General features: G+C 45.3%; 1 protein-coding gene across 2 annotated transcripts in view; it reads right to left on the bottom strand.

The window, feature by feature from the left end:
- The window catches only part of pdia5 (protein disulfide isomerase family A member 5), a 159,428-nt gene that overhangs the window by 130,643 nt on the left and 2,513 nt on the right, over positions 1-26,272 (bottom strand). Inside the window, exons 2-5 of one of the 2 annotated variants that reach the window (XM_033024866.1) lie at positions 4,941-4,948; positions 4,553-4,556; positions 4,227-4,354; positions 2,217-2,304 (exon numbers count right to left, since the gene is read on the bottom strand). In XM_033024866.1, coding sequence (XP_032880757.1) covers positions 2,217-2,304; positions 4,227-4,354; positions 4,553-4,556; positions 4,941-4,948 — 228 coding nt within the window. The remainder of the gene's footprint in view (positions 1-2,216; positions 2,305-4,226; positions 4,355-4,552; positions 4,557-4,940; positions 4,949-26,272) is intronic. The other variant, XM_033024867.1, reaches the window with a different exon arrangement.

The following is a 26,272-nucleotide window of genomic DNA, read 5'->3' as shown; positions in this document are numbered from 1 at the left end:
ATATTCCCACCTCCTTGATGTTATTGTTCAGCCATATACCTACAACGCTTTCTGTAAAGAAGATGCCCCTCTATTCAATCTTCCCCCTCTCACCTTATACCTAGGTCCTCTGGTTCTCGATTACCCTACTCTGGGTGAAGGGCTCTGTGCAGTTACCCTATCCATTCCTCTGTAGAAAAAGAATTCTCAATGGAGCGGGTGGAGAAAACATGTGGGATGTCGGAATGACAAAGCCTGTGTTAGAGGGTGTGGGACAGAGGAAGGTTGCTGGAGAGCAAGGATCGCGGGCAGAGTAGAGATGGCTGAAAAGCAAAAGGGGAAGGTGGTGTTGGGGGTTCGTTCAACAGAGAGAAAAGGGGAAAAATGCACATTCGTGGGAACGTTGAAAACAGAGTCAATTTTAAGGCGAATGGTGAAAGAACCAAAAGGCGACACAAGGAAAAAAAATTCCGCGAAAGGAAATCGTGAACATGTAGAATGCCCTGCCTGACGAGGCGATGGAAACAAATTGTGGCTTTTAAAGGTGATTCAGTACCTACAAGGAAAAGAAAACTGAAGGGCCACCCACAAAAAAAACCCACTGAAGATATGGACAGAGCGCAATGATCTTGCAGGAGTTAGCAAAGACTTCAAGGAACAAAAAGCATCTTACTTAGATAGAGCTCTTAGGGATAGCGGAGTCAGGGGATATGGGGAGAAGGCAGGAAAAGGGTACGGATTGGGGATGATCAGCCATGATCACATTGAATGGCGGTGCTGGCTCGAAGGGCCGAATGGCCAACTCCTGCACCTATTGTCTATTGTGTCCACTATTACAAATTGGGGAAAAGATCAGTGAAAAGAGCCAATATCTAAAATGCCTTCGCACACTCTGTAGATTTATGAGGTGTTAAATGAATGACAGGTCTTCAGCCTTGAATGCCAACTGTGCAGGGAGGAACTGGAGATGCTGGTTTACACCGATGATAGACACAAAATGCTGGAATAACTCAGCGGGACAGGCAGCATCTCTGGAGAGAAGGGATGGGTGCCATTTTGGGTCAAGACCCTTCTTCAGACAACTGCTGAGTATTGCTAGCATTCCATCATTTATGTTCCGATAATAGAGTTATTATAACCCTAAAATTAAGGCAAAAACGTTTTTGGAAGATAAACTGAAAAACGTGCTGTAATGAGCATTGAGAATTGACAAGATTTCATGATACATGGCAAAGATTTAGCTGTTTAAGAAGGAACTGCAGATGCTTTTTTTCTTTTTTCGTTTTTTCTTTTTAAAAAACATCACCGGAAATTGGAGGAGCAGCACCTCATATTCCGCTTGGGCAGTCTGCACCCTAGCGGCATAAACATTGACTTCTCCAATTTATGGTAGCCCTTGCTGTCTCCTCCCCTTCTCAGCTCTCCCTCAGCCCTCTGGCTCCTCCTCTTCCTTTCTTCTTTCTTCTCCCCCCCCCCCCCCCCCCCCACATCTGAAGAAGGGTTTCGGCCCGAAACGTTTTTAAATTTTTTTATTTTATTTTATTTTATTTTATTTTTATTTTTAGCCTATTTCCTTCGCACCATTGATGCTGCTGCACCCGCTGAGTTGCTCCAGCACTTTTGTCTACCAAAGATTTAGCTAATGGAACTAAGCTAGATAGGGCATCTTTGTCGACATGGACAAGTTGGGCTGAAGGGCCTGTTTCCATGCTGTATGACTCCATGACTATCCTTTTTAGTTTAGAGACACAGCATGGAAACAGGCCCTTCGGCCCCATGATCGGTCCTTTTAAGTATTTTCTTCTCGGTTTCAGAATTCTAGCAGCAAATCACCCCACAAAGGAGGGGTTTCATGATATTGTGCCGGTACCCATACCCGTTCACACCAGTCCATGTTATACCACTTTCCCATCCAATCCCTACACACTCAGGGGCAGTTTACAGAGGCCGATTAACCTATGACCGCGCATGTCTTTGGGATGTGGGAGGAAACCCACGCAGCCACAAACGTGCAAACCCCACACAGGAAGCACCCGAGGTCAGGATCGAACCGGGGCTTGTTGCGCTGTGAGGCAGCGGCTCTGCCAGCCGCGTCGCCATGCAGCCCGTCATTGGCATTTAGTGGGAAATGAGAGAGAGGCGAAAGACGAGAGTAATGGGTTAAATCAAAAAGAAGCTCGCACGGTGACTAACACGGCCATTATCTTGGTTCTGTTTACTGTTGAGCAAGTACTCACCCACAGTCTACCCAGGCAATGGTGCCCTGCCCTTTCACTGCTTCCGCCACGTCAGAGAGCAGTTTAAGTGGTCGCTCAGCTGCGGCACCTAGTAGACAATAAAGAGAGCAAACATGGGTGTTACTGAGCACTGCTTGCCACCATTGTGCCATGCTGCCACAGAGATTACTGCCTGGCTAATAGATAATCAAAGCACCTCCACTGCTCCCATCCAGAAATAGCTGAGTACAACACTAAGGAGTGATAGAAATAGAGGAAAGGAAGAAATGCTGAGGTTATACAATAGAGGAAATATCTTCAAATGCTGAGGTTATACAAGGCACTAGTCAGACGGCATCTAACTCTCTCTTGAATATATCCAGCGAATTGGCCTCCACTGCCTTATGTGGCAGAGAATTCCATAGATTCACAACTCGCTGGCTGAAAAAGTTCTTTCTCATCTCAGTCCTAAATGGCCTACCCCTTATTCTTAAACCGTGATCCTTGGTGCTGGACTCCCCCAACATGGGGATCATTTTTCCTGCATCTAGCCTGTCAAATCGCATAAGAATTTTATATGTTTCTATAAGAATCCCGCTCATCCTTCTGAATTCCAGTTACATAGGTCTCGACCCGAAATGCCATTTATTCCTTTTCTCCAGAGATGCTGCCTGACTGACTGAGTTACTCCAGTATTTTGTGTCTTATTTACTAATAGGAGAAAATTTGACTTGAACCATTTGAAACTGAACGATCCTCAACATGACTTGAAATTTCTTCCACTCCAGTAAAAGTTGACTAACGTGTACGGCACTAAAGAAAATGGCTAAAGAAGAACTGCAGATGCTGGTTTAAACCAGAGATAGACACAAAAAGTTGGAGTAACACAGCGGGACAGGCAGCATCTCTGGAGAGAAGGAATGGGTGATGTTTCGGATCGAGACCCTTCTTCAGATAGTGACAGTCAGATGTCAAGATGAGAGTTTATCGTCATGTGTCCCAGATAGGACAATGAAATTCTTGCTTGCTGCAGCACGACAGAATATTGTAGGCATAACTACAGATCAGATCAGTGTGACCAAATACCATAGGATGTGTATATATATATATATATATACACACACACATAAATACACAGATAAAGTGCAATAGGCTGTTATAGTTCATAGTTTGTTTGAAGTTGTGTTTAATAGATAATAGATTTAATAGATAAAGATTGAGGGGGGATCTTATAGAAACTTACAAAATTCTTAAGGGGTTGGACAGGCTAGATGCAGGAAGATTGTCCCCGATGTTGGGGAAGTCCAGAACAAGGGGTCACAGTTTAAGGATAAAGGGGAAAACATTTAGGACTGAGATGAGAAAAACATTTTTCACACAGAGAGTGGTGAATTCTCTGCCACAGAATGTAGTTGAGGCCAATTCATTGGCTATACTTAAGAGGGATACTTGCAGATTTCAGGCTCCTGTACCTTCTACCCAATGGCAGCGGAGAGATGAGTGTGTGGCCAGGATGGTGTGGGTCCTTGATGATGCTGGCAGCCTTTATGAGGCAGCGACTGCAATAGATCCCCTTGATGGTAGGGAGATCAGAGCCGATGATGGACTGGACATTGTTTACTGAGTTACTCCAGCTTTTTTGTATCTATAATCTGAATTTGATTTAGAGCATGTGAGGAATGGAAAAGTGGTGGGGCAAGGCCGAACACCGACAGTGAACAGAAATATGACAAGTAATAGAAGGTTTAAGAAGGAACTGCAGATGCCGGGAAAATCGAAGGTAGACAAAAATGCTGGAGAAACTCAGCGGGTGAGGCAGCATTTATGGAGCGAAGGAATAGGTGACGTTTCGGGCCGAGACCCTTCTTCAGACGGAGTCTGAAGAAGGGTCGAGACCCGAAACGTCACCTATTCCTTTCAGTAAAAGAAGGTTAATGTTTTCAGATAAGACAGCAACCTTTGAACGTGACTTTCAGAGCAGGACTAACAAAGTAAATGCACCGAGCTGGAGAGAACGTTGAATCTTCTCACCTGATTTGGAGAACAGGATCAACACATTGTTTCTTGTCCGTGTCAATTTCTTCAGCTCTTTTTGGTCATCAATTTTCTCAATCAGCGGAGATACCTTTGCTGCCCGGAGGCACAGGGGTAACAGCGCCTTGGGGAGGAGAGCAGATAAGTCAGCGGAGCAGAACAATAAGTGCTCAGAGAGACAGAGAGAGAGAGAGAGAGTGAGAGAGAGAGAGAGAGAGAGAGAGAGAGAGAGAGAGAGACAGTTGTGGTTGCATTGATTTCGCACAATCCTAACCAGAATTAGATCCCTGTCAGTCTCCTTGTCAACAATGTTATCTGACATGGCCGCTTTTGTTTAATAATCAGTATCCGCCCAAGGAGCTAATCTCCGTTGCAGGGGTAATCATTGCACGGTTGAAGAGTTACTGAGAACAGCTCTTAGAAGTCGCCATATGAAGATTACGGAAAGTGAAATTAGTTTTTGATATTAGTATGACCCTCGGACCATCTTTGATCGGATTCTTCACAGAGTCATAGAGTGATACAGCGTGGAAACAGGCCCTGCAGCCCAACTTGCCCACACCGGCCAACATGTCCCAGCTACACTTGACCCACCTGCCTGTGTTTGGTCCATATCCTTCCAAACCTGTCCCATCCACGTGACTCTTTGTTTCTTAGACGTTGGGATGGTCCCAGCCTCAACTACCTCCTCTAGCAGCTTGTTCCATACACCCGCCACCCTTTGTGTGAAAAAGTTACCCCTCAGGTTCCTATTAAATCTTTTCCCCTTCACTTTGAATCCATGTCTTCTGGTCCTCGATTCCCCTACTTTGGGCAAATTCTGTGCATCTACCTGATCTATTCCTCTCATGAGGATTATGAGGTACACCTCTATAAGATCACCCCTCATCCTCCTGCGCTCCAAGGAATAGAGACAGAGCCTCTCCCTATATCTCAGACTCCCTAGTCCTGGCGACATCCTCGTTAATCTTCTCTGAACCCTTTCAAGCTTGACATTATCTCCTGGACTTGGTCTTGCACTAAACATTATTCACATTATTCCCTTTATCATGGGTCTGTACACTGTGGATGGCTCGATTGTAATCATGGATTGTCTTTCCACTGACTGGTTAGCACGCAACAAAAGCTTTTCAATGTATCTTGGTGTATGTGACAATAAACTAAACTCAAACCTTACGCATGCCTCAAGGTGCCAGTGACACGGGTTCGATCCTGACCTCGGGTGCTGTCTGTGTGGAGTTTTCACCTTCACCGTGTGACCGTGTGGGTTTCCTCCCATATCGCGAAGACACGCGGGTTTGTAGGGTTAAATGGCCTCTGTACATTGTCCCGAGTGTGTAGGGAGCGGATGTGAAAATGGGATACTTTGTGTGAAGGGCCCGTTTATATGCTGTATCTTGTAATCATTCAATATCAAAATGGCCCAAACTATTTAAAAATCTTTTCAATATTTGGAAGGCCAGCATTTATTGCCCATCGACAATAGCTCTCACGGAATAACAAGGGAAGCTCTTCTGTCTGGAGTAACTCAGCGGGACAGGCAGCATCTCTGGATGTAATGAATGGGTGACGTTTCGGGTCGAGACCCTTCTTCCGACTTAGAGTCAGGGGAGAGGGAGTCTAGCGATATGGAGGTAGACAAAAGCACTGGCGAAACTCCGCGGGTGATGCAGCAACTAGGGGATATGGAGGGGTAAGTTGTGAAAATGACATATCAAATGTCTGTCATTTATAGTATAGACCCAGATCGTCTATTCCAATTGTTCTATTTTTAACATGCAACCTCGTCTCTTTAATGCATCTTGACCACTGACCTCAACTACGAACTGTTCAAGGTTATGCATCATAGAAACATAGAAAATAGGTGCAGGAGTAGGCCATTCGGCCCTTCGAGCCTGTACCGCCATTCAATATGATCATGGCTGATCATCCAACTCAGTATCCTGTACCTGCCTTCTCTCCATACCCCCTGATCCCTTTAGCCACATCTAACTCCCTCTTAAATATAGCCAATGAACTGGCCTCAACTACCTTCTGTGGCAGAGAATTGCACAGATTCACCACTCTCTGTGTAAAAAATGATTTTCTCATCTCAGTCCTAAGAGACTTCCCTCTTATCCTTAAACTGTGACCCCTAGTTCTGGAATCACATCAGCAATTACACTACCTCCCGATACGTCACCCATTCCTTCTATCCAGAGATGCCGCCTGACCCACTGAGTCACTCCAGTATTTTGTGTCTATCCTCGGTGTAAACCTGCATCTGCAGTTCCTTCCTGTACACTTCTGTCTGGTGTAAGGAGCGCTAGGATTCCGAAGCAGTGGCAATGAAACAATGGCAATATATTTACAAATCAGGATGGTGTGCAACATGGAAGGGAAAGTGCGGGTGATGATATTCCTCTGTGCTCAGCGCCCTCATCCTTATCAGCAGTGGAGGCTGCAGCTTGTTGTAGTCATGGACTTATTAGAAAACTGATGGGTAACTTTTTTTACTCAAAGGGTGGGGTGTGTACATAATGAGCTGCCATAGGTAGTTGAGGCAGGTACTCCCACAATGTTTAAGAAGCAATTGAACGGGTATTATAGGACAGGTTTAGCGGTATATGGACCAAGCGCAGGCAAGTGGCACCAGTGTAGATAGGGCATGTTGGTCAGTGTGGGCAAGTTGGGCCTGTTTGCACGCTGTATGTATCTATGACTATGATAATGCAGGCACGTCGCCCATTCCTTCTCTCGTGAGATGCTGCCTCGCCCGCCAGCATTCTGCGTCTACCTTCGATTTTACCAGCATCTGCAGCTCTTTCTTACACATTTTGTCCACTCCACTACGAAATCTCCTCAAGGTGTCTACTTTGAAGAAGTTCTCCTCCTCTCTCCGATGAGAGTTCAGCAACATCCCCTCTCACTGCTCCTCCTCTGTGACATTCTATCTTTGTCCCGCCCCCCTCCCCTGACATCAGTCTGAAGAAGGGTCTCGACCTGAAACGTCGCCCATTCCTTCTCTCCTCAGATGCTGCCTCACCCGCTGAGTTACTCCAGCGTTTTGTGTCTACCTTCAATTTTACCAGCATCTGCAGTTCTTTTTCACACAAGGAACTGCTGTGTTTTGTAGACAGGGCACACTTGCAGACAACATGTATCAATGGCATGGTGAAAGGTGGTGGTCGATATCATGTGGGCTGCTTTATACTGGAGAGTGCAAAAACCTCTCGCAATTGTTTGAGCCCACTTACGCATGAAATGCATGGTATTCCATTGCACACCTGATCGTGACCTGGCTCTAGAATCATACAGGATGGTAACATCTTGCAAGATGGCGCCCAAGCCTGGCGACTCCGCGTGCTGTTCCCTGGAGTGGATCTGTAATCATTCATTACATTTGCCCCATTCGTTTGATCCTCAACTCCCACAGCAGCATTTCTAAAGGGCCTGTTCCACTTTCACGACCTAATTCACGACCTTTTCTACTCGTGGACATTTTTCATCAGGCTAGAAAAATGCCCCGACCTACTTGATGCCATGAGTACCTACGACTAGCATCACGGCCTGGGGTGGGAGATTGCAACCTTCACGTGGTCCACCCTGTTTCGACGAATGCAATCAACCTGGATCAAATAGAACAAGTTGTCCTAAAACTTTAGGCTGTGCACGCCATATGCAAGAAGAAGAAGAAGCATCACAACCTACCTACGACCTCGTGACGACCATGCTGCGAGTATGAGTCGGGGGCAAACTCGGCAGAGGTCGTGAATTAGCTCGTAAAAGTGGGACAGGCCCTTTACTCTATCACCTTTACACTATAGACACCTTGATTGTAATCAGGTATAATCTTCCTGCTGACTGGGTAGCACGTGGCAAAAACGTTTTTCATTGTACCTTGGCGCACGTTACAATAATAAATTAAATGAAGGTCTCTCGGTCCAACTCGCCTGTGCCAACCGAGACGCCCCATTCAAGCCCGTCCTATTTCCCCATCTTTTCCGCATATCCCTCCCCCCCCCCCCTTAAACCATTCCTATCCATGTACCTCTTAAACGCTGTTATTGTACCTGCCTCCTCTAGCCAAAAGACTTTGGGACCTAACTTTAAAAGGACTTTATCGAACATAAATAAAGTTAAATCATGGGAAAATTCAGACAATTTCTCAAAGGATGACAAAAAATAAAAAATAAATACATTTTAGGTAGGTTTAAGGGCTTGTCCCACTTGGGCCGTCACTTAGGCGGACAGGCTGGTAGTGACGGTCGCGCGACGGTCCCGCGAGAGTCCCACGCATCATCATGCACCCGCACAGCCGTCTAGAGCGCGTGACGTCATTTGAAGATGGACACAACATGCAGGAGTAACTCAGCGGGACCGGCAGCATCTCTGGAGAGAAGGAATGGATGATGTTTCGGGTCGAGACCCTTCTTCAGTCTGAAAGAAAGGTCTTGACCCGAAACGTCACCCATTGCTTCTCTCCAGAGATGCTGCCGGTCCCGCTGAGTTACTCCTGCATTTTGTGTCTGTCTTCAATTTTCTTGGCCCCGCTCTGGGAGTAGGAGTGGGGGCGGATCCGGATCCGCAATGGCCGTGAGCCCCAGGCTGAGTTTGACGATCGTTTGCCTGCTTCTGCTGCTGTTGGAGGTGAGACGTTGCGTCGCGCCAGGGTCTTGGGCCTGTCCCACTTTGGCCGTCAGTTACGCGACAGGCTGGTGGCGCACAAAGATTTAGTGCAGGATGAAGTCCACACTCCTGCACGCCAGTCCACACTCCTCCACACCACTCCATGCGCCCATCCCCGCGCTACCCACACGCTAGCAGGTCACGTAAATGGCGCGCAAAAGACAGCCAAGTGGGACAGGCCCTTTAGGGATGGAATTCCAGAGCTTAGAGTTTAAGCAGGATGAGATCTAGTCACTAACGACCTATACAAATCAGGGGTGGTCATGAGACTAGCCATGGATTACAGAGATTTGGAAAAGTAGTAGGGGCGGAGAGCAAGGAAGCAGAGAGGAACAAGACAATGAAGGGATTTGAAAACAAAAAAGACTTTAAAACGGTGGGCTTAGCTGCACTGTAAGATTTTGTAACAGAACACCGAAGCCACCCGCCAATGTGGAGTTAATTGATTGGGGGAAGAGAGGGGAGTGGAGGGAGGGGGTGAGGGGGAGAAGCAGAGGAGGGTTGGTGGAGGGTGGGGAGAGGGAGGATAATGGAGGAGGGGGATAGGGGATTGAAGAGGAAGAGTGAGATGCGTTCACATTGATCCTATATTTTACAAGTTATTGCCATTTTAAAGTCTAAAATTGTCGCAGTCGAGCTCCCACTTGCTGGCTGCGCCTGAGCAGTTGGGGGGAGGGTTGCCGTCACTCTCGCCACAACGTGGATCTCTGGCCTTACAATGGGAACCTGTCAGCCGCGCCTGCGCAGTTTGGGGCTTTGGGTGAGTGGTGGAATATTGCCTTGTGGGAAGGGAACCCAACGGGCCGCACTTGGTCAAGTTACAACTAAAACTTTACTTTTCAGAGAGTCATAGCGAGAAGTCATTGCAGCTTGCAAGCTCCTCTTTTGTCTGTACAAATGCCTCTTCCATCAACGTCTTGATTTGTCGTCCCGGGTCACGTCATCCATGGGTGGGTTCCCACAGCGCAACCTTGTTTGCTGGTCATTTCTGGGTGGCAGTGGCAGTGACCAGTGAGCCTCATCCTGATCTCAACCTGATTTTCTCGGTCAGAGGTGGAATCTCCCCGTAGAGTTGGGCGTCGGTGATGTGGTCCCTCCAACTGATATTTTGAATTTTTCTGAGCATTCGGGTGTAGGTACCGGTACCCGGACGAGGCGCCGAGCGGACGAGAAGCCGAAGCAAAGAAGTGGAAGCCAAATAACCGAATGGAAATGAAGTCGAAACGCCAAGTAACCGAAAGCGTACGAAGCTGAAACGCCAACTAACCGAAAGTGTGGGATGCCTAAAAGCCAACTAACCGAAAGGCTGCGTCGCCTAAAAGCAAACTCACCGAATGGCCGCTCTGCCGAAATGCCACCTGGCCGATAGGCGGCGTCGCCTACAAGCCAACGAACTGAATGCCGCTCAACAGAAAAGTCAAATAACGGACATGACGTTGCCAGGGGGGGGCGGGGCAGGACTTGTCAGCGATTGGTCCAGACCCCCGCGTACATCACGTCACTGTGGAGGGATGAACATTGTCCCACACCTCCGCTCCACACGACCTAAAACCTGCGGAGGCTGACCATGGGAGAGTGAGGGCTGCCCCGAGGGAACGCGCACCTTCGGCCGCTTACAACTTGGTGCTTGGGTTCAGATTGCCCAGTCACCTATGGCTTGTGTGGGGAAATGACCCCCACCCCCGTGTGAGAGTCCATGCCTCACACCCGTACAATGATATGGTCTCTACAGTTGCACGGAGAATTTCAGTTTGAGATTTAATAGGAACCCGAGGGCTAGCTTTTTTTTTTTAACGGAAACGGTGGTGGGTGAATGGAATGAGCTGCTAGAGGAGGTAGTTGAGACAGGTACTATTGTAATGTTTAAGAAACATTTAGACAGGTACATGGATAGGAAAGGTTTAGAGGGATACGGGCCAAATGCAGGCAGGTGGGATTAGTGTAGATGGGATATGGTGGGTGGTGTGAACAAGTTGGGCCGAAGGACTCATTTCCACGCTGTATGACATTGAAATCTTTCATAATCACTTTTGGTTAACAGCCATTCACACCTTGTCAATCGCCCGAGGTTCATACAGTCAGTTTCAATTACGTTGCTCAGGTGGCTAATCTCGCTGTCGACAAGGAGTCAAATCATGGAGAGACCAAATGGTTTGATCTGTATTCAATATCCCATCAGGTTTTCATCCAGCATAATGTTATGGTGTTGACAATGAGGAAGGGAGAAATATAGATTGTCCTCTCATTAGGGCAGAAAAGAGAATCGATTTCAGTCCAGAGAAATAGAACGAAACAGAAGGAATTGCAGATGCTGGAATCTTAAGAAAAACACAAAGTACTGGAGTAACTCGAAATGTGTAGGAAGGAACTGCAGATGCTGGTTTACACCGAAGGTTGACACAAAATGCTGGAGTAACTCAGCGGGACAGGCAGCATCTCTGGATGGAAGGAGTGGGTGACATTTCGGGTCGAGATCTTTCGTCAGACTGAAGTTACTCCAGCATTTCGTGTCTATCTTACTGGAGTAACTCAGTGGGTCAGGCAGCATCTTGGAAGGGAATGGACAGGTGACATTTCAGAAGAAAAAAAGAACGACATATGTTCAGGGTTCGGCACGGACTTGTAGGGCCGAGATGGCCTGTTTCCGTGCTGTAATTGTTATATGGGAGGCCCAGTAAGTGTATTTGCTGGAAAGCGCGCACAACCTACTCTGGAACAGTTTCTTCCCCTCCGTTATCAGCCTTCTGAACAGTCCTGATAACAGTTCTGAACAGTCCCTAACAGTTCTGAGCTAAGCTAGGGCACTGTTCGATTCACCTCTACCCTACTGAGGACATTGGATGTTGCATAATGGGCCTGTCCCACTTGGGCGATTTTTTCGGCGACTGCCAGCGACTGTCATAGTCGTAGCAGGTCGCCGATAAACTGGCGACTGGACCTCCCTACGACAATGTCTACAACAACCTCCCACCTAGTCAACGTCAAGCTACCGACAACCGGTGGCCCATTAGGGCGTCCACCTACGACCACACCCACCACAACCCACATTCACCCGCGACAAGGTAAGACAATTCAGTTGTAGGTTGACTTAAGTAGTCGCCAATGGAATTCACCGAAGTCAGCACTGGCGACAACCCATAGCCATGATCATAATGAATGGCGGTGCTGGCTCGAAGGGCCAAATGGCCTCCTCCTGCACCTATTTTCTACGAACTTGTACTCGCTAGTATTTAGGAGATTGAGGGGGGATCTTATAGAAACTTACAAAATTCTTAAGGGGTTGGACAGGCTAGATGCAGGAAGATTGTTCCCGATGTTGGGGAAGTCCAGGACAAGGGGTCACAGTTTGAGGATAGAGGGGAAATCCTTTAGGACAGAGATTAGAAAAACATTTTTCACACAGAGAGTGGTGAATCTGTGGAATTCTCTGCCACAGAAGGTAGTTGAGGCCACAGTTCATTGGCTGTATTTAAGAGAGAGTTAGATGTGGCCCTTGTGGCTAAAGGGATCTGGGGGTATGGAGAGAAGGCAGGTACAGGATACTGAGTTGGATGATCAGCCATGATCATATTGAATGGCGGTGCAGGCTCGAAGGGCCGAATGGCCTACTCCTGCACCTATTGTCTATGTTTCTACGAACCCGGATCTGGCGCTGTAAGGCAGCAACTCTACAGCTCTGCCACCGTACCGCCCATAAATTGTTGGCTCTAGTACAAAAGATGGATGGCGGGATTATGTTGTGGAGTGTTTCAGTGACCAATAAATTGTTAGTCTGCAGTAAATTTTCCATGATTCAGAGATTCTTACAATAAAGTGTTATTTTCAAGCCGGTCTCAAAGTACCACTTGTGTATTGGCTATTAAAATTAAGATGTCAATATTGTTTACTCCGTGGTAAGTGGAAAATAAACCAATTACTTATCTTAAGAATTATGTGCATCAGGAAAACATGTTGATAAATGTTCAAAGATATTTTTCTGCTTTGCGATAAAAGCTTTCCAATTGGGAACCCTGGCCAATCCCTTGCTTCATCCCAGCACGAATTGTAAAGTTGGATTTTATCATCTTTTCTGCTACGAGATCAGAATATATGCCCATGATCTGATTTCTCCAGAGCTCAGTCGGAAAGTAGGCAGTCTATGTAATCCAGGCTAATACTTTAGTTTAGGAACTGGTGCACCGCTGCAGAAAATCTTTTCTTTTAAAAGATTTTCAATTCACTGACATTTTCATTTGTGAAATTTGTAACCATTCTCTGGATCTTTCTGTCTCCATTTTATTAGACACGTTATCCACTAACAAGTGTAGGAAGGAACTGATGCTGGTTTAGAAACATAGAAAATAGGTGCAGGAGTAGGCCTTCGAGCCTGCACCGCCATTCAATATGATCATGGCTGATCATCCAACTCAATATCCTGTACCTGCCTTCTCTCCATACCCCCTGATCCCTTTAGCCACAAGGGCTACATCTAACTCCCTCTTAAATATAGCCAATGAACTGGCCTCAACTACCTTCTGTGGCAGAGAATTCCAGAGATTCACCACTCTCTGTGTGAAAAATTGGATTTTAATCCAAAGATAGACACAAAAAGCTGGAGTAACTCAGCGGGTTGGACAATATCTCTGGCGAAAAGGAATAGGTGACGTTTTGGGTCCGAGGAAGGGTCTTGACCCAAAATGTTACCTTTTCCTTTTCTCCAGAGACGCTGCCTTATCCACTGTTATTTACTGGGTTGCCAGGCACGCCATTATTTTCGGATCGCCATTTTCTTCTCCGGACCCGTCAGCCGCGCCTGCGCAGTCAGGCACGCCGCCATTTTCAGATCGCCATTTTGACTGGCGTCATAACGGGGATCTCTGGCGCCTCAACGGGTCGTCGACTTTACTATAAACCTCCTCTCTCCACCCTGTCTCTTGTTAGGAAACACTATCATTACCAGAGAAGGGTCTGAAGAAAGAGTCTGACCCGAAATGCCACCTTTTCATTTCAGTTTGGTTTATTGTCACGTGTACCGAGGTACAGTGAAAAGCTTTTGGTGCTTGCTACCCAGTCAGCAGAAAGACAATACATGATTACAATCGAGCCATTTGCAGTGAATAATGTTTAGTGCACAGTCAGCAATGTCCGATCATTGAGAGTACGTGGGTCACCAATGAGGTAGATGGTAGTTCAGCATTGCTCTCGGATTGTGGTAGGATGATTCAGTTGCCTGATAATAGGTATGTTGCAAAGCCTACCTGAAGCGTCGCTGAAAATCTGTCTCTGCGGGTGTGTGCGATTTTGGCGCCGTTTAGAGGGGGGCGGGTTTAAAACGCGATTTTCTCTAGGCTGTTCAAATCGAAGATGTTCAGCCTTGTTAATTATTAACGAAAAATCGCTGGAAGACCCCGTCGCAAAAGCTATTATTAGTTTTAAAGGCCTTGGATAATAGTTATAGTAGTTTAAAAATCAATCTCTAAACCCGCGACCACCGACAGCCGTCAGGGTCGCATAGAGCAAATAATAGAAGGTATGTAGCTTATTTTTACATTAAAAAGGGCTTCTTAAGATCCCTTTATACAAAGTTTAATATTGCGAGTAGCTCATTTTGGCCCCATTATATCCCGCAGTATTTTTCTGGGCATTTGAGGGCACAAATCTACCGCAATGTGAACGTTCTAAACCAGCGCGTTCACAGGATCCCACTAGAAAGCTGATTTAAAATGGACTTTAATTTACAGCAATTGAACACTAAATTCCTTCCATTTGGCCTATAAATTAATGTAAATGAGATTTTAAAATCATGTTTTATTGTGAATTATTTATGAATATTATTTGCACACTTAGGCTATTTAAAAATGTTAATCATTTATTAAGAAATGGATAGATGTTTAGATCTAGTAATTGAAGTTTGAAATTAGCTACACTTGGGTAACCAACTAATTATATGCTTTAATTTCAGGTCATCCAAGTAAGATTATTTTATATTTGTTTCAGAATGGTTCAATCTATGATAACTGAAAATTTCATTCAGTTCTCTTAATTTTTAAGAAAGATATGGGCTTTTGACTGTCCACGATCACAGCTTTTTTGTTACGTCCATAGAAAATCAATAGGGAACAAGATGCTAATTTCCGAGTATGAAAATGGCCATAACTTTTTAAATACATGAGATATGAAAGTGAATTAAGTGTCAAATTAAACTTCTTTTTATGCTTTATCTGATGGGATAAATTACAGACTTGATTTTTTAAATCTCAAAATTTTGTAACATTGCTACTGATAACAGCTGGGAAGAAATTGTCTCTGAATCGAGAGGTGTGAGTTTTCACACTTCTGGACCTTTTGCCTGTTGGGAGATGGGAGAAGAGGGAGTGGACAGGGTGAGACTCGTTCTTGATTATGCTGCTGGCCTTGCAGAGGCAGCGTGCGGTATACATGGAATCAAAAAAGGGAGGTTGGTTTGTGTGATGGTGTGGGCCGCGTCCACAATTCGCTGCATTTTCTTGCGGTCTTGGACGGAGCTGTTCCCAAACCAAGCTGTGATGCATCCTGATAAGATCAGTCTAAAGAAGGGTCTCGACCCGAAATGTCACCCGTTCCTTCTCTCCAGAGATGCTGCTGCCAGGCCTGCTGATTTTGTGTCTATCTTCGATTTAAACCACTATCTGCAGTTCTTCCCTACACATGCATCCTGATAAAATAATTTCTCTGGTACATCTGTACAAACTGGTGTTTCCCTTTCTCCATGGACGCTGCCTGACCCACTGAGTTACTCCCGCATTTTTTGTATCTATCTTCTTGTAAGGATACCATCCCTTTCACCCTGATCCTCCATTTTGGCCACATATGCTCTCAAGATGAGGCCGTCCAGTCTGGGACATCTGAAACACCCTCCCTTCTCGGGACACGTTCCCCGTTGCTCTTCCCCCTCCCTCACGCCAGGTCCTCCTTCGTTCCTTCGCTTGGTTCTTGGTTTCTTGGTCCTCCAAAATATTCCAAATGGAATTTAAACTGGAGGTGGTGGAGGGAGGACTTAAGCCAGAAAGGGTTATTGGGAAGAAAGAGCTACTTTAAATTTAGTTGCATCTGGTTGGGTAACTATAGTTGGGTGGAGATTATTCCATGCTTTAATTGTGCGGGGGAAGAACGAATTGCTGTACACATCTGTCTTTGTAGCTGGGATCACAAATTGGATCGAATGCCCTCGTCTGCTCCTAATTGGTTTGGGCTTGGTGTAGGTCTTGTAATCTATGTTGAGCTGACCATTTAACATTTTGTAAAAACAGGTCAAATGGTGAGCTTCACGTCTGTCTTGGAGCGGGTTCCACCCCAGAGAATTCAGAAGTTTCCCTTGGCAGTGACGCCGTTACTTCACGTGTCCGTCCACGTCCGTCCGTCGGTCGGCCCCATCATCAGCTGCCGCGCCGACCTCTCTACTGCCGGGCCCCTCTCCGGATGCCTGCCTCCCTGGTGCCAACCTTCCACGGGGACCGCTCTCTCGGTCACTCCGACCTCTGCAGCCACAAGAGGTCCAACACCTGTCCTCACTCCTCCTCCCTCACCACCCATCCACGGAGCTAAACAGTCCTTCTCCAGAGCCTGGAATCTCGCCGGCTCTCTTCACTAATTAGCCATCGTTACTCTCCACTTTTAATCACGATGCTGAATATTGACCCGAAACATCCATAATTCATAATTCCCCCCTGGACATTACTCCACCCGCTGAGTTCAACCACCTCCAGTAGATCCTTTGTATCTGTGCATTCAACCGATCCCCTACACAAAGAGCCAGCAGATCCAGTCCAAACCTTTCCTTCAGTCACCATTAAACTACGTTAACAGATGTAATCTCATGGCTGTTGATGCACCAGGTACACGCTGTCCTGTGCTGAGCATGTGGCTGCTTTACAAACGCATTGATTTTTATGCATTGGGACAGATGTAAAAGTTGTGGTTGAACACCTCGTAAGAACATGCAGCATAACTGCAAGTTTTCCTTTTGTGGTTACAATGAAAAAGACTTTTAGAGTGGAGATTGTATGGCGCAAAATGAAACTGAAACATTTTCCAGCCGGATACTCTATTAAAACTCCACAAAGCCGTTTCCATGCTTTTAAGAATAAAAATAATACAACCAAAATTAAAAATAAAACTCTACACCTTAGCAAACAATTCATTCGCCCAATTTCAGTTTGTCAGAAGTTAGGAATTTTCTGCTCAGCAACAAAGTCAAGCGTGAAACTGTTAAAGAAGCAAAAATAGATCTCAGAAAATATATGTTTGACAGGTGTGTGTGTATGTTAGATGGAGGTGTATACACACACACACGTATATACACACACAGGTAATTACACAAACATATATACACACACACATATATACACACACAAGTAATTACACACACACATATATACACACACGTATACACAGATACATACACACGCACATATACACACACACAGGGACACACACACATATATATACACATGCATACACACACATATACACAGATATGTATATACACACACACATATATCAGAAAATATATGTTTGGCAGGTGTGTGTGTATGTTAGATGGAGGTATAACCACACACACACACGTATATACACACACAGGTAATTACACACACAGGCATACACACACACATATATACACACATGTATACACAGATACACATACACACACATATACACACACACAGGGATACACACAGGGATACACACACACGTATATATACACACTCCTGCATACACACAGATATACATATACAAACACATATATACACACACACACACATATAACACACATACATACACACACACATACACACACATATATATATACACACACACACACACATTTACACCCACATATACACTCAAACATGCACATATATAAACCAACATACATATATAAACACACACACATACACGGAAAAACTATATTTTCGAAAATTCACCCCATAAAAACAACAGGAATAAAGTTATCGTATCTAGAATGGGCACCATGTTATAGGAAAGATATTGTCAAGCTTGAAAGGGTTTAGGGAAGATTTACGAGGATGATGCCAGGACTAGAGGGTGTGAGCTATAGGGAGACGTTGAGTAGGGTGGGTCTCTATTAGTTGGAGCGCAGAAGGATGAAGGGAGATCTTATAAAGGTGTATAAAATCATGAGAGGAATCGATCGGTTAGATGCACAGCGTTGCTTGCCCAGAGTAGGGGAATCGAGGACTAGAGGACAGAGGTTCAAGGTGAAGGAGAAAAGATTTAATAGGAATCTGAGGGATAATTTTTTCACACAGGGTGTATGGAATAAGCTGCCAGCGGAGGTAGTTGAGTCTGGGACTATCCCAACTTTTAAGTAACAGTTAGACAAGTACATGGACAGGACAAGTTTGGAGGGATATTGACCAAAAGCAGACAGGTGGGACCAGTGTAGCTGGGACATGCTGGAACAAGTTGGGCCAAAGGGCCTGTTATTACACTATATCACTCTATGACCTGAAGGCTACAGTCCAGTGGTGGAAGATGGGACTGATACATATGGGTGCCCACATGAACGATGTGAATGTGCTGGGCCCAACGACACGTTTGGGCACTTTACAACTCTCTAGTCTAGTTTAGTTTAGTTTAGAGATTCAGCACAGAAACAACCCCTTTAAGGATAAGGGGGAAATCTTTTAGGACCGAGATGAGAAAAACATTTTCCACACAGAGAGTGGTGAATCTCTGGAATTCTCTGCCACAGAAGGTAGTTGAGGCCAGTTCATTGGCTATATTTAAGAGGGAGTTGGATGTGGCCCTTGTGGCTAAAGGGATCAGGGGGTAAGGAGAGAAGGCAGGTACAGGATACTGAGTTGGATGATCAGCCATGATCATATTGAATGGCGGTGCAGGCTCGAAGGGCCGAATGGCCTACTCCTGCACCTATTTTCTATGTTTCTATGTAACCCTTCAGCCCACTGAATCCGTGCTGACCAGCGAATCCCCATACACCAGGGACAATATATAATTTTTACCAAAGCCAATTAACCCATAAACCTGCAAGTCTTTGGAGTGTGGGGGGGAAACTGGTGCACCCGGAGAAAACCCACACAGGTCACGGTGAGAATGTACAATCTCCATACAGGCAGCGCCCGTAGTCAGGATCGAACTCGGGTCTCTGGTGTTATAAGGCAGCAACTCTACCGCTGCTCCACTGTGCCCCCCTCTTGCCTGTTGTTCATTTAAAAGTGGTGAGCCATCCTAAATGGGCTGATATGCAACGTACAAAGAGTCGGTCTCGACCAAGGTTCAGTTCTATTTTTTTTAATTTAAAACACTATTTTTGCATATCTGTCACAAAAATAGATGCAAAACTGAAAACGTGTGAAGGTACTGTTGTCAGCTTTAGATTTGCTATTTTAGTTGTGGTAATTGAAGAAAGCGTAAATATTTAGCAGCATTCATTGTAATCCAGAAAATGAAGCTTTTCATTCTGCTTGGACCAACCTGATCTCCCGGTTGCTAAACACTTTAACCCCCCCTCGCATTATCACACTAACCTTTCTGTCCTGGGCCTCCTCCACTGTCAGAGTGAGGCCTAGCGCAAATTGGAGGAACAGCACCTCATATTTCGCTTGGGCAGCTTACACCCCAGTGGTATAAATTTTGATTTCTCTAACTTCAAGTAAATCCCTCTCTCTCTCTCTCGCTCCATCCCACCCCCATCCTAGTCTCTGACCTGTCTGACTGTCCTCCAGATTAAATTTTATCTTTATATTCCTCGTTGTCTACTTCCCCAGCCAACAATGATCTATTCTACATTTTCCTTTAACCTCATCCCCTTTGATCTCTCATTTTCACACCTTACCCTTCCTTATCTCTGTCTCTCCCTCATCACTAACTCTCAGTCTGAAGAAGGGTCTCAACCCGAAACGTCACTTATTACTTCTGTCCGGAGATACTGCCCGTCCTGAGTTACTCCAGCTATCTTCAGTGTAAATCAGCATCTGCAGTTCCCTCCTACACAAGTAAGCTTCTCAGTCAGAAAAAGCATCGGGTCCAAAAGCAATCCAATCTCATAAAATGAGAATCATGTGCGTATACTGAATGTGTAAAATAGCAACCAAACTGTGGCACAATCTCAGCATGGTGCACCCATGGGACTTCAACTCAATTTCAATTCCATATCGTTCCTAATACCACTCTATAACATTAACAGCATCAGCACTGATTAGATGGCTGCCCACTTTGGGTTTGGCAATTGTCCACGTTCACTTCAGAAATGAGGCTATGCTGTGTCATGCACATGGTCCATTCTTCCAGGAGCTGCCTTTTGTAAGAGCAGTTGAACAGTGGTGCCCATTGGAGCTCTCAGGTTTGTTTCGACATTTATCCAAGTAGATCACGAGGGGACTGCTTAGTTTAGAGATACAGCGTGGAAACAGGCCATTCAGCCCACCGGGTCCATGCCGACCACGATCACCCGTGCCCTATCCCATGTACAGGGGGCAATTTACAGAAGCCAATTAACTGCAACCTGCACATCTTTGGAATGTGGGTGGAAACCGGTGCAGCCGGAGAAAACCCACGTGGTCACAGGGAGAACGTACAAACTCCGCACAGACCCATGGTCAGGATCGAACCCAGGTCTCTGGCGCTGTAAGGCAGCAACTCTACCGCTGCGCCACCGTGCCGCCCCTCAACTCTATTTTCGACTCCATTTACCTGCCGCAGTTTTATAATTGCTTAATATATTTGACTAACAATCTTATCAACCTCAGTTTCAAAACTTTGTAATTGACTTTGAGATACTATAGCTTTTTCAGGAGGGAAAATGCCTTCCACTACACTTTTAATGGAAGTGCTTCATGAGATTACCCACCTGTAAATGGCCCAGCCCAAATAAGACAAGTCCTGATAACTTTTTTTAACATAATCAAATCCTTTAATTTCCTTACTTATATCATTGATAGATTGGTTAAACCTCCTCTGTACCCCGACCAAAGTCTCCACGACCGGAACTGCACGAAATACTCCAAATGTGGCCTAACCAGTGTAAAGGCGTATCATGACTTCCCGGCTGTCAGACTCAATGCCCAGACTTATAAAGAGAGTCATTCCATATATGCCTCTTTTACCATTCTATCTACTTGAGTTACTGTTTTCAGGGAGTTATGGACTTGGACCACAAGCATCCCTGTGTACATCAATGCTGTGAAGGGTCACGCCATTAATTGCAGATTTTCCCCTTACATTCGACCTCCCAAAGTGTAACACCTCACACCTGCTTGGATTAAACTCCACCTACCATTATGCCCCTGTCCCATTTAGGCGATTTTTCGGGCGACTGGGCTGTCGCCACATGGACGTCGGGGTGTCGCCTGTATGGTCGTGAGTCGTCTCCTCAGTCGCCCAAAGAGTCGTAGCGTTTTGCTGGTCGCTGCTGGATTTTGAAATGTTCAAAAGATTTTGGCGACAGTGGGCTTGTCGCCAATGAGCGTAGCTTGACTTCTCCTGACGCAGGCGCTGTCGTAGGTCGTCGCCAGGATGACGTAGGTTGTCGCCGGTGCTGACTTCGGTGAATTCCATTGGCGACCATCTATGTCAACCGGCGACTGAATTGTCTTATCTTGTCATAGCTTGGTCGTGGGTTGCTCTCGTGTGTGGTCGTAGGTGGGCGTCCTAATGGGTCACCAGTTGTCGGCAGCTTGACGTCCATTAGGTGGTAGGTTGTTGTAGACATTGTCGTAGAGGGGGTCCAGTCGCCAGTTTTTTCAGTGACTTGCTACGACTATGACATTTGCCAGCAGTCGCCGAAAAAAATTGCCTAAGTGGGCGAGGCCTTTTACTCTGCACATTTCTGCAGCTGACCTATATCCCACTGTACACTTTGACTGCCTTTGTTACAATACGCAATGCTTTATCCCCATGGGGATGGGCTCGGCCCATTACACATTTGGTTCAATGAGATGTTGCATGAAAAGGTTTAGGAACAGAGTACACGTGATTCCTCTATCCATGGAAAAGTTTATTTTGAAAAATCAGCTTGGTCGCCAATATGAAGGTATCTTTCTCATCATATGGCACAAATCAACCTTTTCCACCCAATAGAAACATATCGATGTCTTTAATTTCAAGTAACCCATGCATTCATAAGGTTATAAGTGACAGGGGAAGAACTAGGCCACTCAGCCCATCAAGTCCACTCTGCTATTCAATCATGCCTGATCCATCTCCCCCTCCGAACCCCATTCTCCTGCCTTCTCCCAATAACCCTTGACATCCGTACTAATCAAGAATCTATTTATCCCAGTCCAAAAAATATCCGTTGTTGTACCCTCTCCCCGTGCTTGCCCTACCCTGGTCGCCAGGCTAGTTTCACTGCTTGTATACCTTCATTATTACCTCTTCCACAACCAACAATGGACCATTGTGGGCTCCATCTTTCTTTTGTCATCAGTGCTGTCTCTTTTTGACACCTCCCCCTCTCCCGACTCTCAGTCTGAGGAAGGTTCTCAACCCAAAACCTTCTCCAGAGATGCTGCCTGACCTGCTGAGTTACTCCGGCATTTTGTGTCCATCTTCCGTGTAAACCAGTGTCTGTTACACAGCCTATTCCCACCCATTATTTACACGCGTTCTTTCAGAGAGATCGTGAGAAAGTCACACTTCTCCAATTCCAATTATTTTCTTTTCCAATCTTAATCTGAAGGATCTCTATTAAACCACACCTATCCTTTCTTGAGAAAGGAGCCCCAGCCTGCTTAATCATTCCTGATAAGGGAAATCGCTCAATGCAAATATTATTCCAATAAGCCACTTTTGCACCTTCTCCAGTGCTTCCATATCCTTTCAAGTGCTTTCTATAGACTATAGTAAGATATTCTTTTTATAGACTAGAAACATTTAGTTTTTTTTAAAGTCGAAAGGTTATATAAAAGTTCTCTGAATTTCAATTCTGCCATTGAAATGAATTTGCATTTCAAATTTATTTAAAGTGAATTATTAATCTGCAGTGCTACCTTTCGTGCACTTATATCTAAATTTCAAAATTCTGCTCCATTCATCATCTCGCTGAAGGGACCTCAGGGGTCCCAGCACAGGGCAGGAACAGACCCTTCAGCCCACAACAACTGCGCCGAACCCGATGCCAAGATTAACTAGCCCCATGGGGTCAAGGAAAGAGCTTTCACGTCGCGGCCCTGTTTTTCCACCAATCTTTCCATCACCATGCACAAGAAGGACAAGACAGACACCATTGTGTGCAGATGCCGAGAAGTGTGCTCAGCTCTGGCTGAATAACTTCTAATCTAAAGAAGAACAACTAACCCCATGTAGAATAGAGAACAGTATAGCACAGGAACGGGCCCACAATGGCTGCATCAAATATGATGCGATGAAAAACTAATCTCATATGTAACATGGTGGGCAAAAAATGCTGGAGAAACTCAGCGGGTGAGGCAGCATCAATGGAGAGAAGGAATAGGCAACGTTTCCGGTCGAGACCCTCAGGGGTCTGTCTATTCCTTCTCTCTGTAGATGCTGCCTTACCTGCTGAGTTTCTCCAGTAGTTTTTGTCCACCTTTGATTTTTCCAGCAACTGCAGTTCTTTCTTAAAACATCATATATAACATGGAATAGTTCAGAGATAGACACAAAGTGCTAGAGTAACTCAGCGGGACAGGCAGCATCTCTGGAGAAAAAGGATGGGTGACATTTCAGATTGGGACCCTTCTTCAAACTTGTTCTTTCTTCAGTCCCGGCCCGCAAAGTCTCAATTCATCATCTGGCTCAAGGAGAGCGTGAGCGCGCCATCCATTTTCTCCAGAGATGTTGCTCGACCGGCTGAGTCACCCCAGTACTTTGTGTCTATCTTTGGTATAAACCAGCATCTGCAGCCCTTTTTTTTATTGCAGATGCTAGAATCACGACCAAAACACAAAGGGCTGGAATGACTCAGCAGGTCAGTCGGTATCAGTTTTGGTCAGGACAGTTCTTCCGACCGAAAAGATACCATATCCATTAACCAACCCAAAACACCACTTCCCTTCACAGATGCTGCCTGACCCACTGAGTTGCTCCAGCACTTTGTGTGGTGTAACTGGTTAGTTTTAGATCCGATCAACATATTTTACATGTGCTTTCGAGCTAGCTAAAAAAAGAGTTCTATAATTTTGTTAGCCCCATAGCAGAAGCGCCCATGACGCGGGGCTGGAGACTGGAAGTATCCTGAACTAATTCTGCTGCCACCATCATCTATTGTGACAAGTGACGGCTCCCACTGATTGTCGCCGGAAGCTTGCGTCCTTTTCAGGACGGACGATGACAGCGAGGTCAACATTTGTAACAAGATGGACACGAAAAGAAGAAGATAAATCCACTAAATGACATGAAGAAAGCAACTGCCTATTATCGTTCCAAACAGCCTGAGGTTTATAATTGTCATCCAAACACAAAATCTAATTTAAATGTCAATGTAATGAGATTTTGTTTTCTCCTTGGGGATGTCCATGTTGTACATAAGGCCAGTATCTGTTACCCAGAACCAGGCCAGAATCCAGGTTAGAACATAGAACAGCAGAGCACAGCTGTTATCAGGCAACAGAACCATCCTACCAACAACTAGAGAGCCGTTCTGAGCTACCATCTACCTCATTGGAGACCCTTGAACTATCTTTGATCGGACTTTACTCAACTTTATCTTGCAGTGAACGTCATTTATATTATTGTGCTTAAGAAGGAACCGAGGATGCTGGAAAATCGAAGGTAGACAAAAGTGCTGGAGAAAATTCAGCGGGTGCAGCAGCATCTATGGAGCGAAGGAAATAGGCAACGTTTCGGGACGAAACGTTGTCTATTTCCTTCGCTCCATAGATGCTGCTGCACCCGCTGAGTTTCTCCAGCACTTTTAGAAACATAGAAATTAGGTGCAGGAGTAGGCCATTCGGCCCTTCGAGCCTGTACCACCATTCAATATGATCATGGCTGATCATCCAACTCAGTATCCTGTACCTGCCTTCTCTCCATACCCCCTGATCCCTTTAGCCACAAGGGCCACATCTAACTCCCTCTTAAATATAGCCAATGAACTGGCCTCAACTACCTTCTGTGGCAGAGAATTCCACAGATTCACCACTTTGTCTACCGTCATTCATATTATTCCCTTTATCATGTATGGATGGCTCAATTGTAATCGTGTATTGTCTTTCCACTGACTGGTTAACACGCAACAAAAGCTTTTCACTTTACCTCAATACACGTGACAATAAACTAGACTCAAACTCTAGGGCCATGATGTTTGTGCCAAACATGATGCCAAGTTCAACCAATCTCACCTGCGTGTACGTGATCCATATCCCTCTATTCCCTGCACTTCCACATGACTAAATAAAAGCCTCTTAAACACCAGTATCATATCTGCCTCCACCACCACCCCTGGCAATATGTTCCAAGCCCCCACTGTGTGCAAAAATACTTGTCCCGCTCATCTCCATTAAACTCCACCCCACCCCCCTTACCTAATATACACCCTCTAATGTTGGACATTTCCACCCTGGGGGAAAAGTTTCAGACTGTCTACCACATCTATGCTTCTCATATAATTTTATATAATTCGATCCAGTCTCCCCTCAACCAGTCGTCTTCACCGGCATGGAAGTGGAAATAAGCCAGATCCTCTTTGGATGAAATGATAATGAAATGTGACCTTTTGGACATTTGCACGGGCACTTTTACTGATACAAGTATTTATTTCAAATGTTTTAAAAACATTTATTCATGACAGAATAGATCTGCAGCTCATATTTGATGGAATTTTAGTCAATGGTATAATAGTACGGGTGCCTTGGGGTTACGGGGAGAAGGCAGGAGAATGGGGTTAGGAAGGAGAGATAGATCAGCCATGATTGAATGGCGGAGTAGACTTTTTCGGCTGAATGGCCTAGTTCTGCTCCTATCATTTATGAACATAAACTGCACAACCAGACCTTGTACTTCATATAACAATTCATGCAATTTGAAACATGATAAAATTAATCTTTACTTTGAATAACGCAGCAGGGTTCCTTCAAACAGGCTTTTTTTTCTTAATAAGATTTCAGTCTGGGTTTCTTTCTGCACAGGTTTACAAGCTAAACGGAACTTTGGCTGATTGAAATATAGCAGAACATTTCTGAATCAGAGTTCAATGAGGCATAATATGAATAAGAAATGTGCTTGTTAAAACAACCAGGTGCCAGTTTGATCTCTGGGGGACACGGTGAGCTACTAAGCAGCTGACAGATCTGACATTGGTGGTGAAAAAATTTGGATTCGAAAGTAGTTTAGCAAATTAATAATGCAAGACCAAGTCATTTTTAAAAACGTTGGTAAACAAGGAATGTCACAAGTCAATTTACTGAGAGAAA

Source organism: Amblyraja radiata, chromosome 7, assembly GCF_010909765.2.
Source record: "Amblyraja radiata isolate CabotCenter1 chromosome 7, sAmbRad1.1.pri, whole genome shotgun sequence".
In the NCBI taxonomy this organism is placed as follows: Eukaryota; Metazoa; Chordata; class Chondrichthyes; order Rajiformes; family Rajidae; genus Amblyraja; species Amblyraja radiata.
The sequence above is the reverse complement of the archived record's forward strand: the minus strand, read 5'-3'. Positions and strand labels throughout refer to the sequence as shown.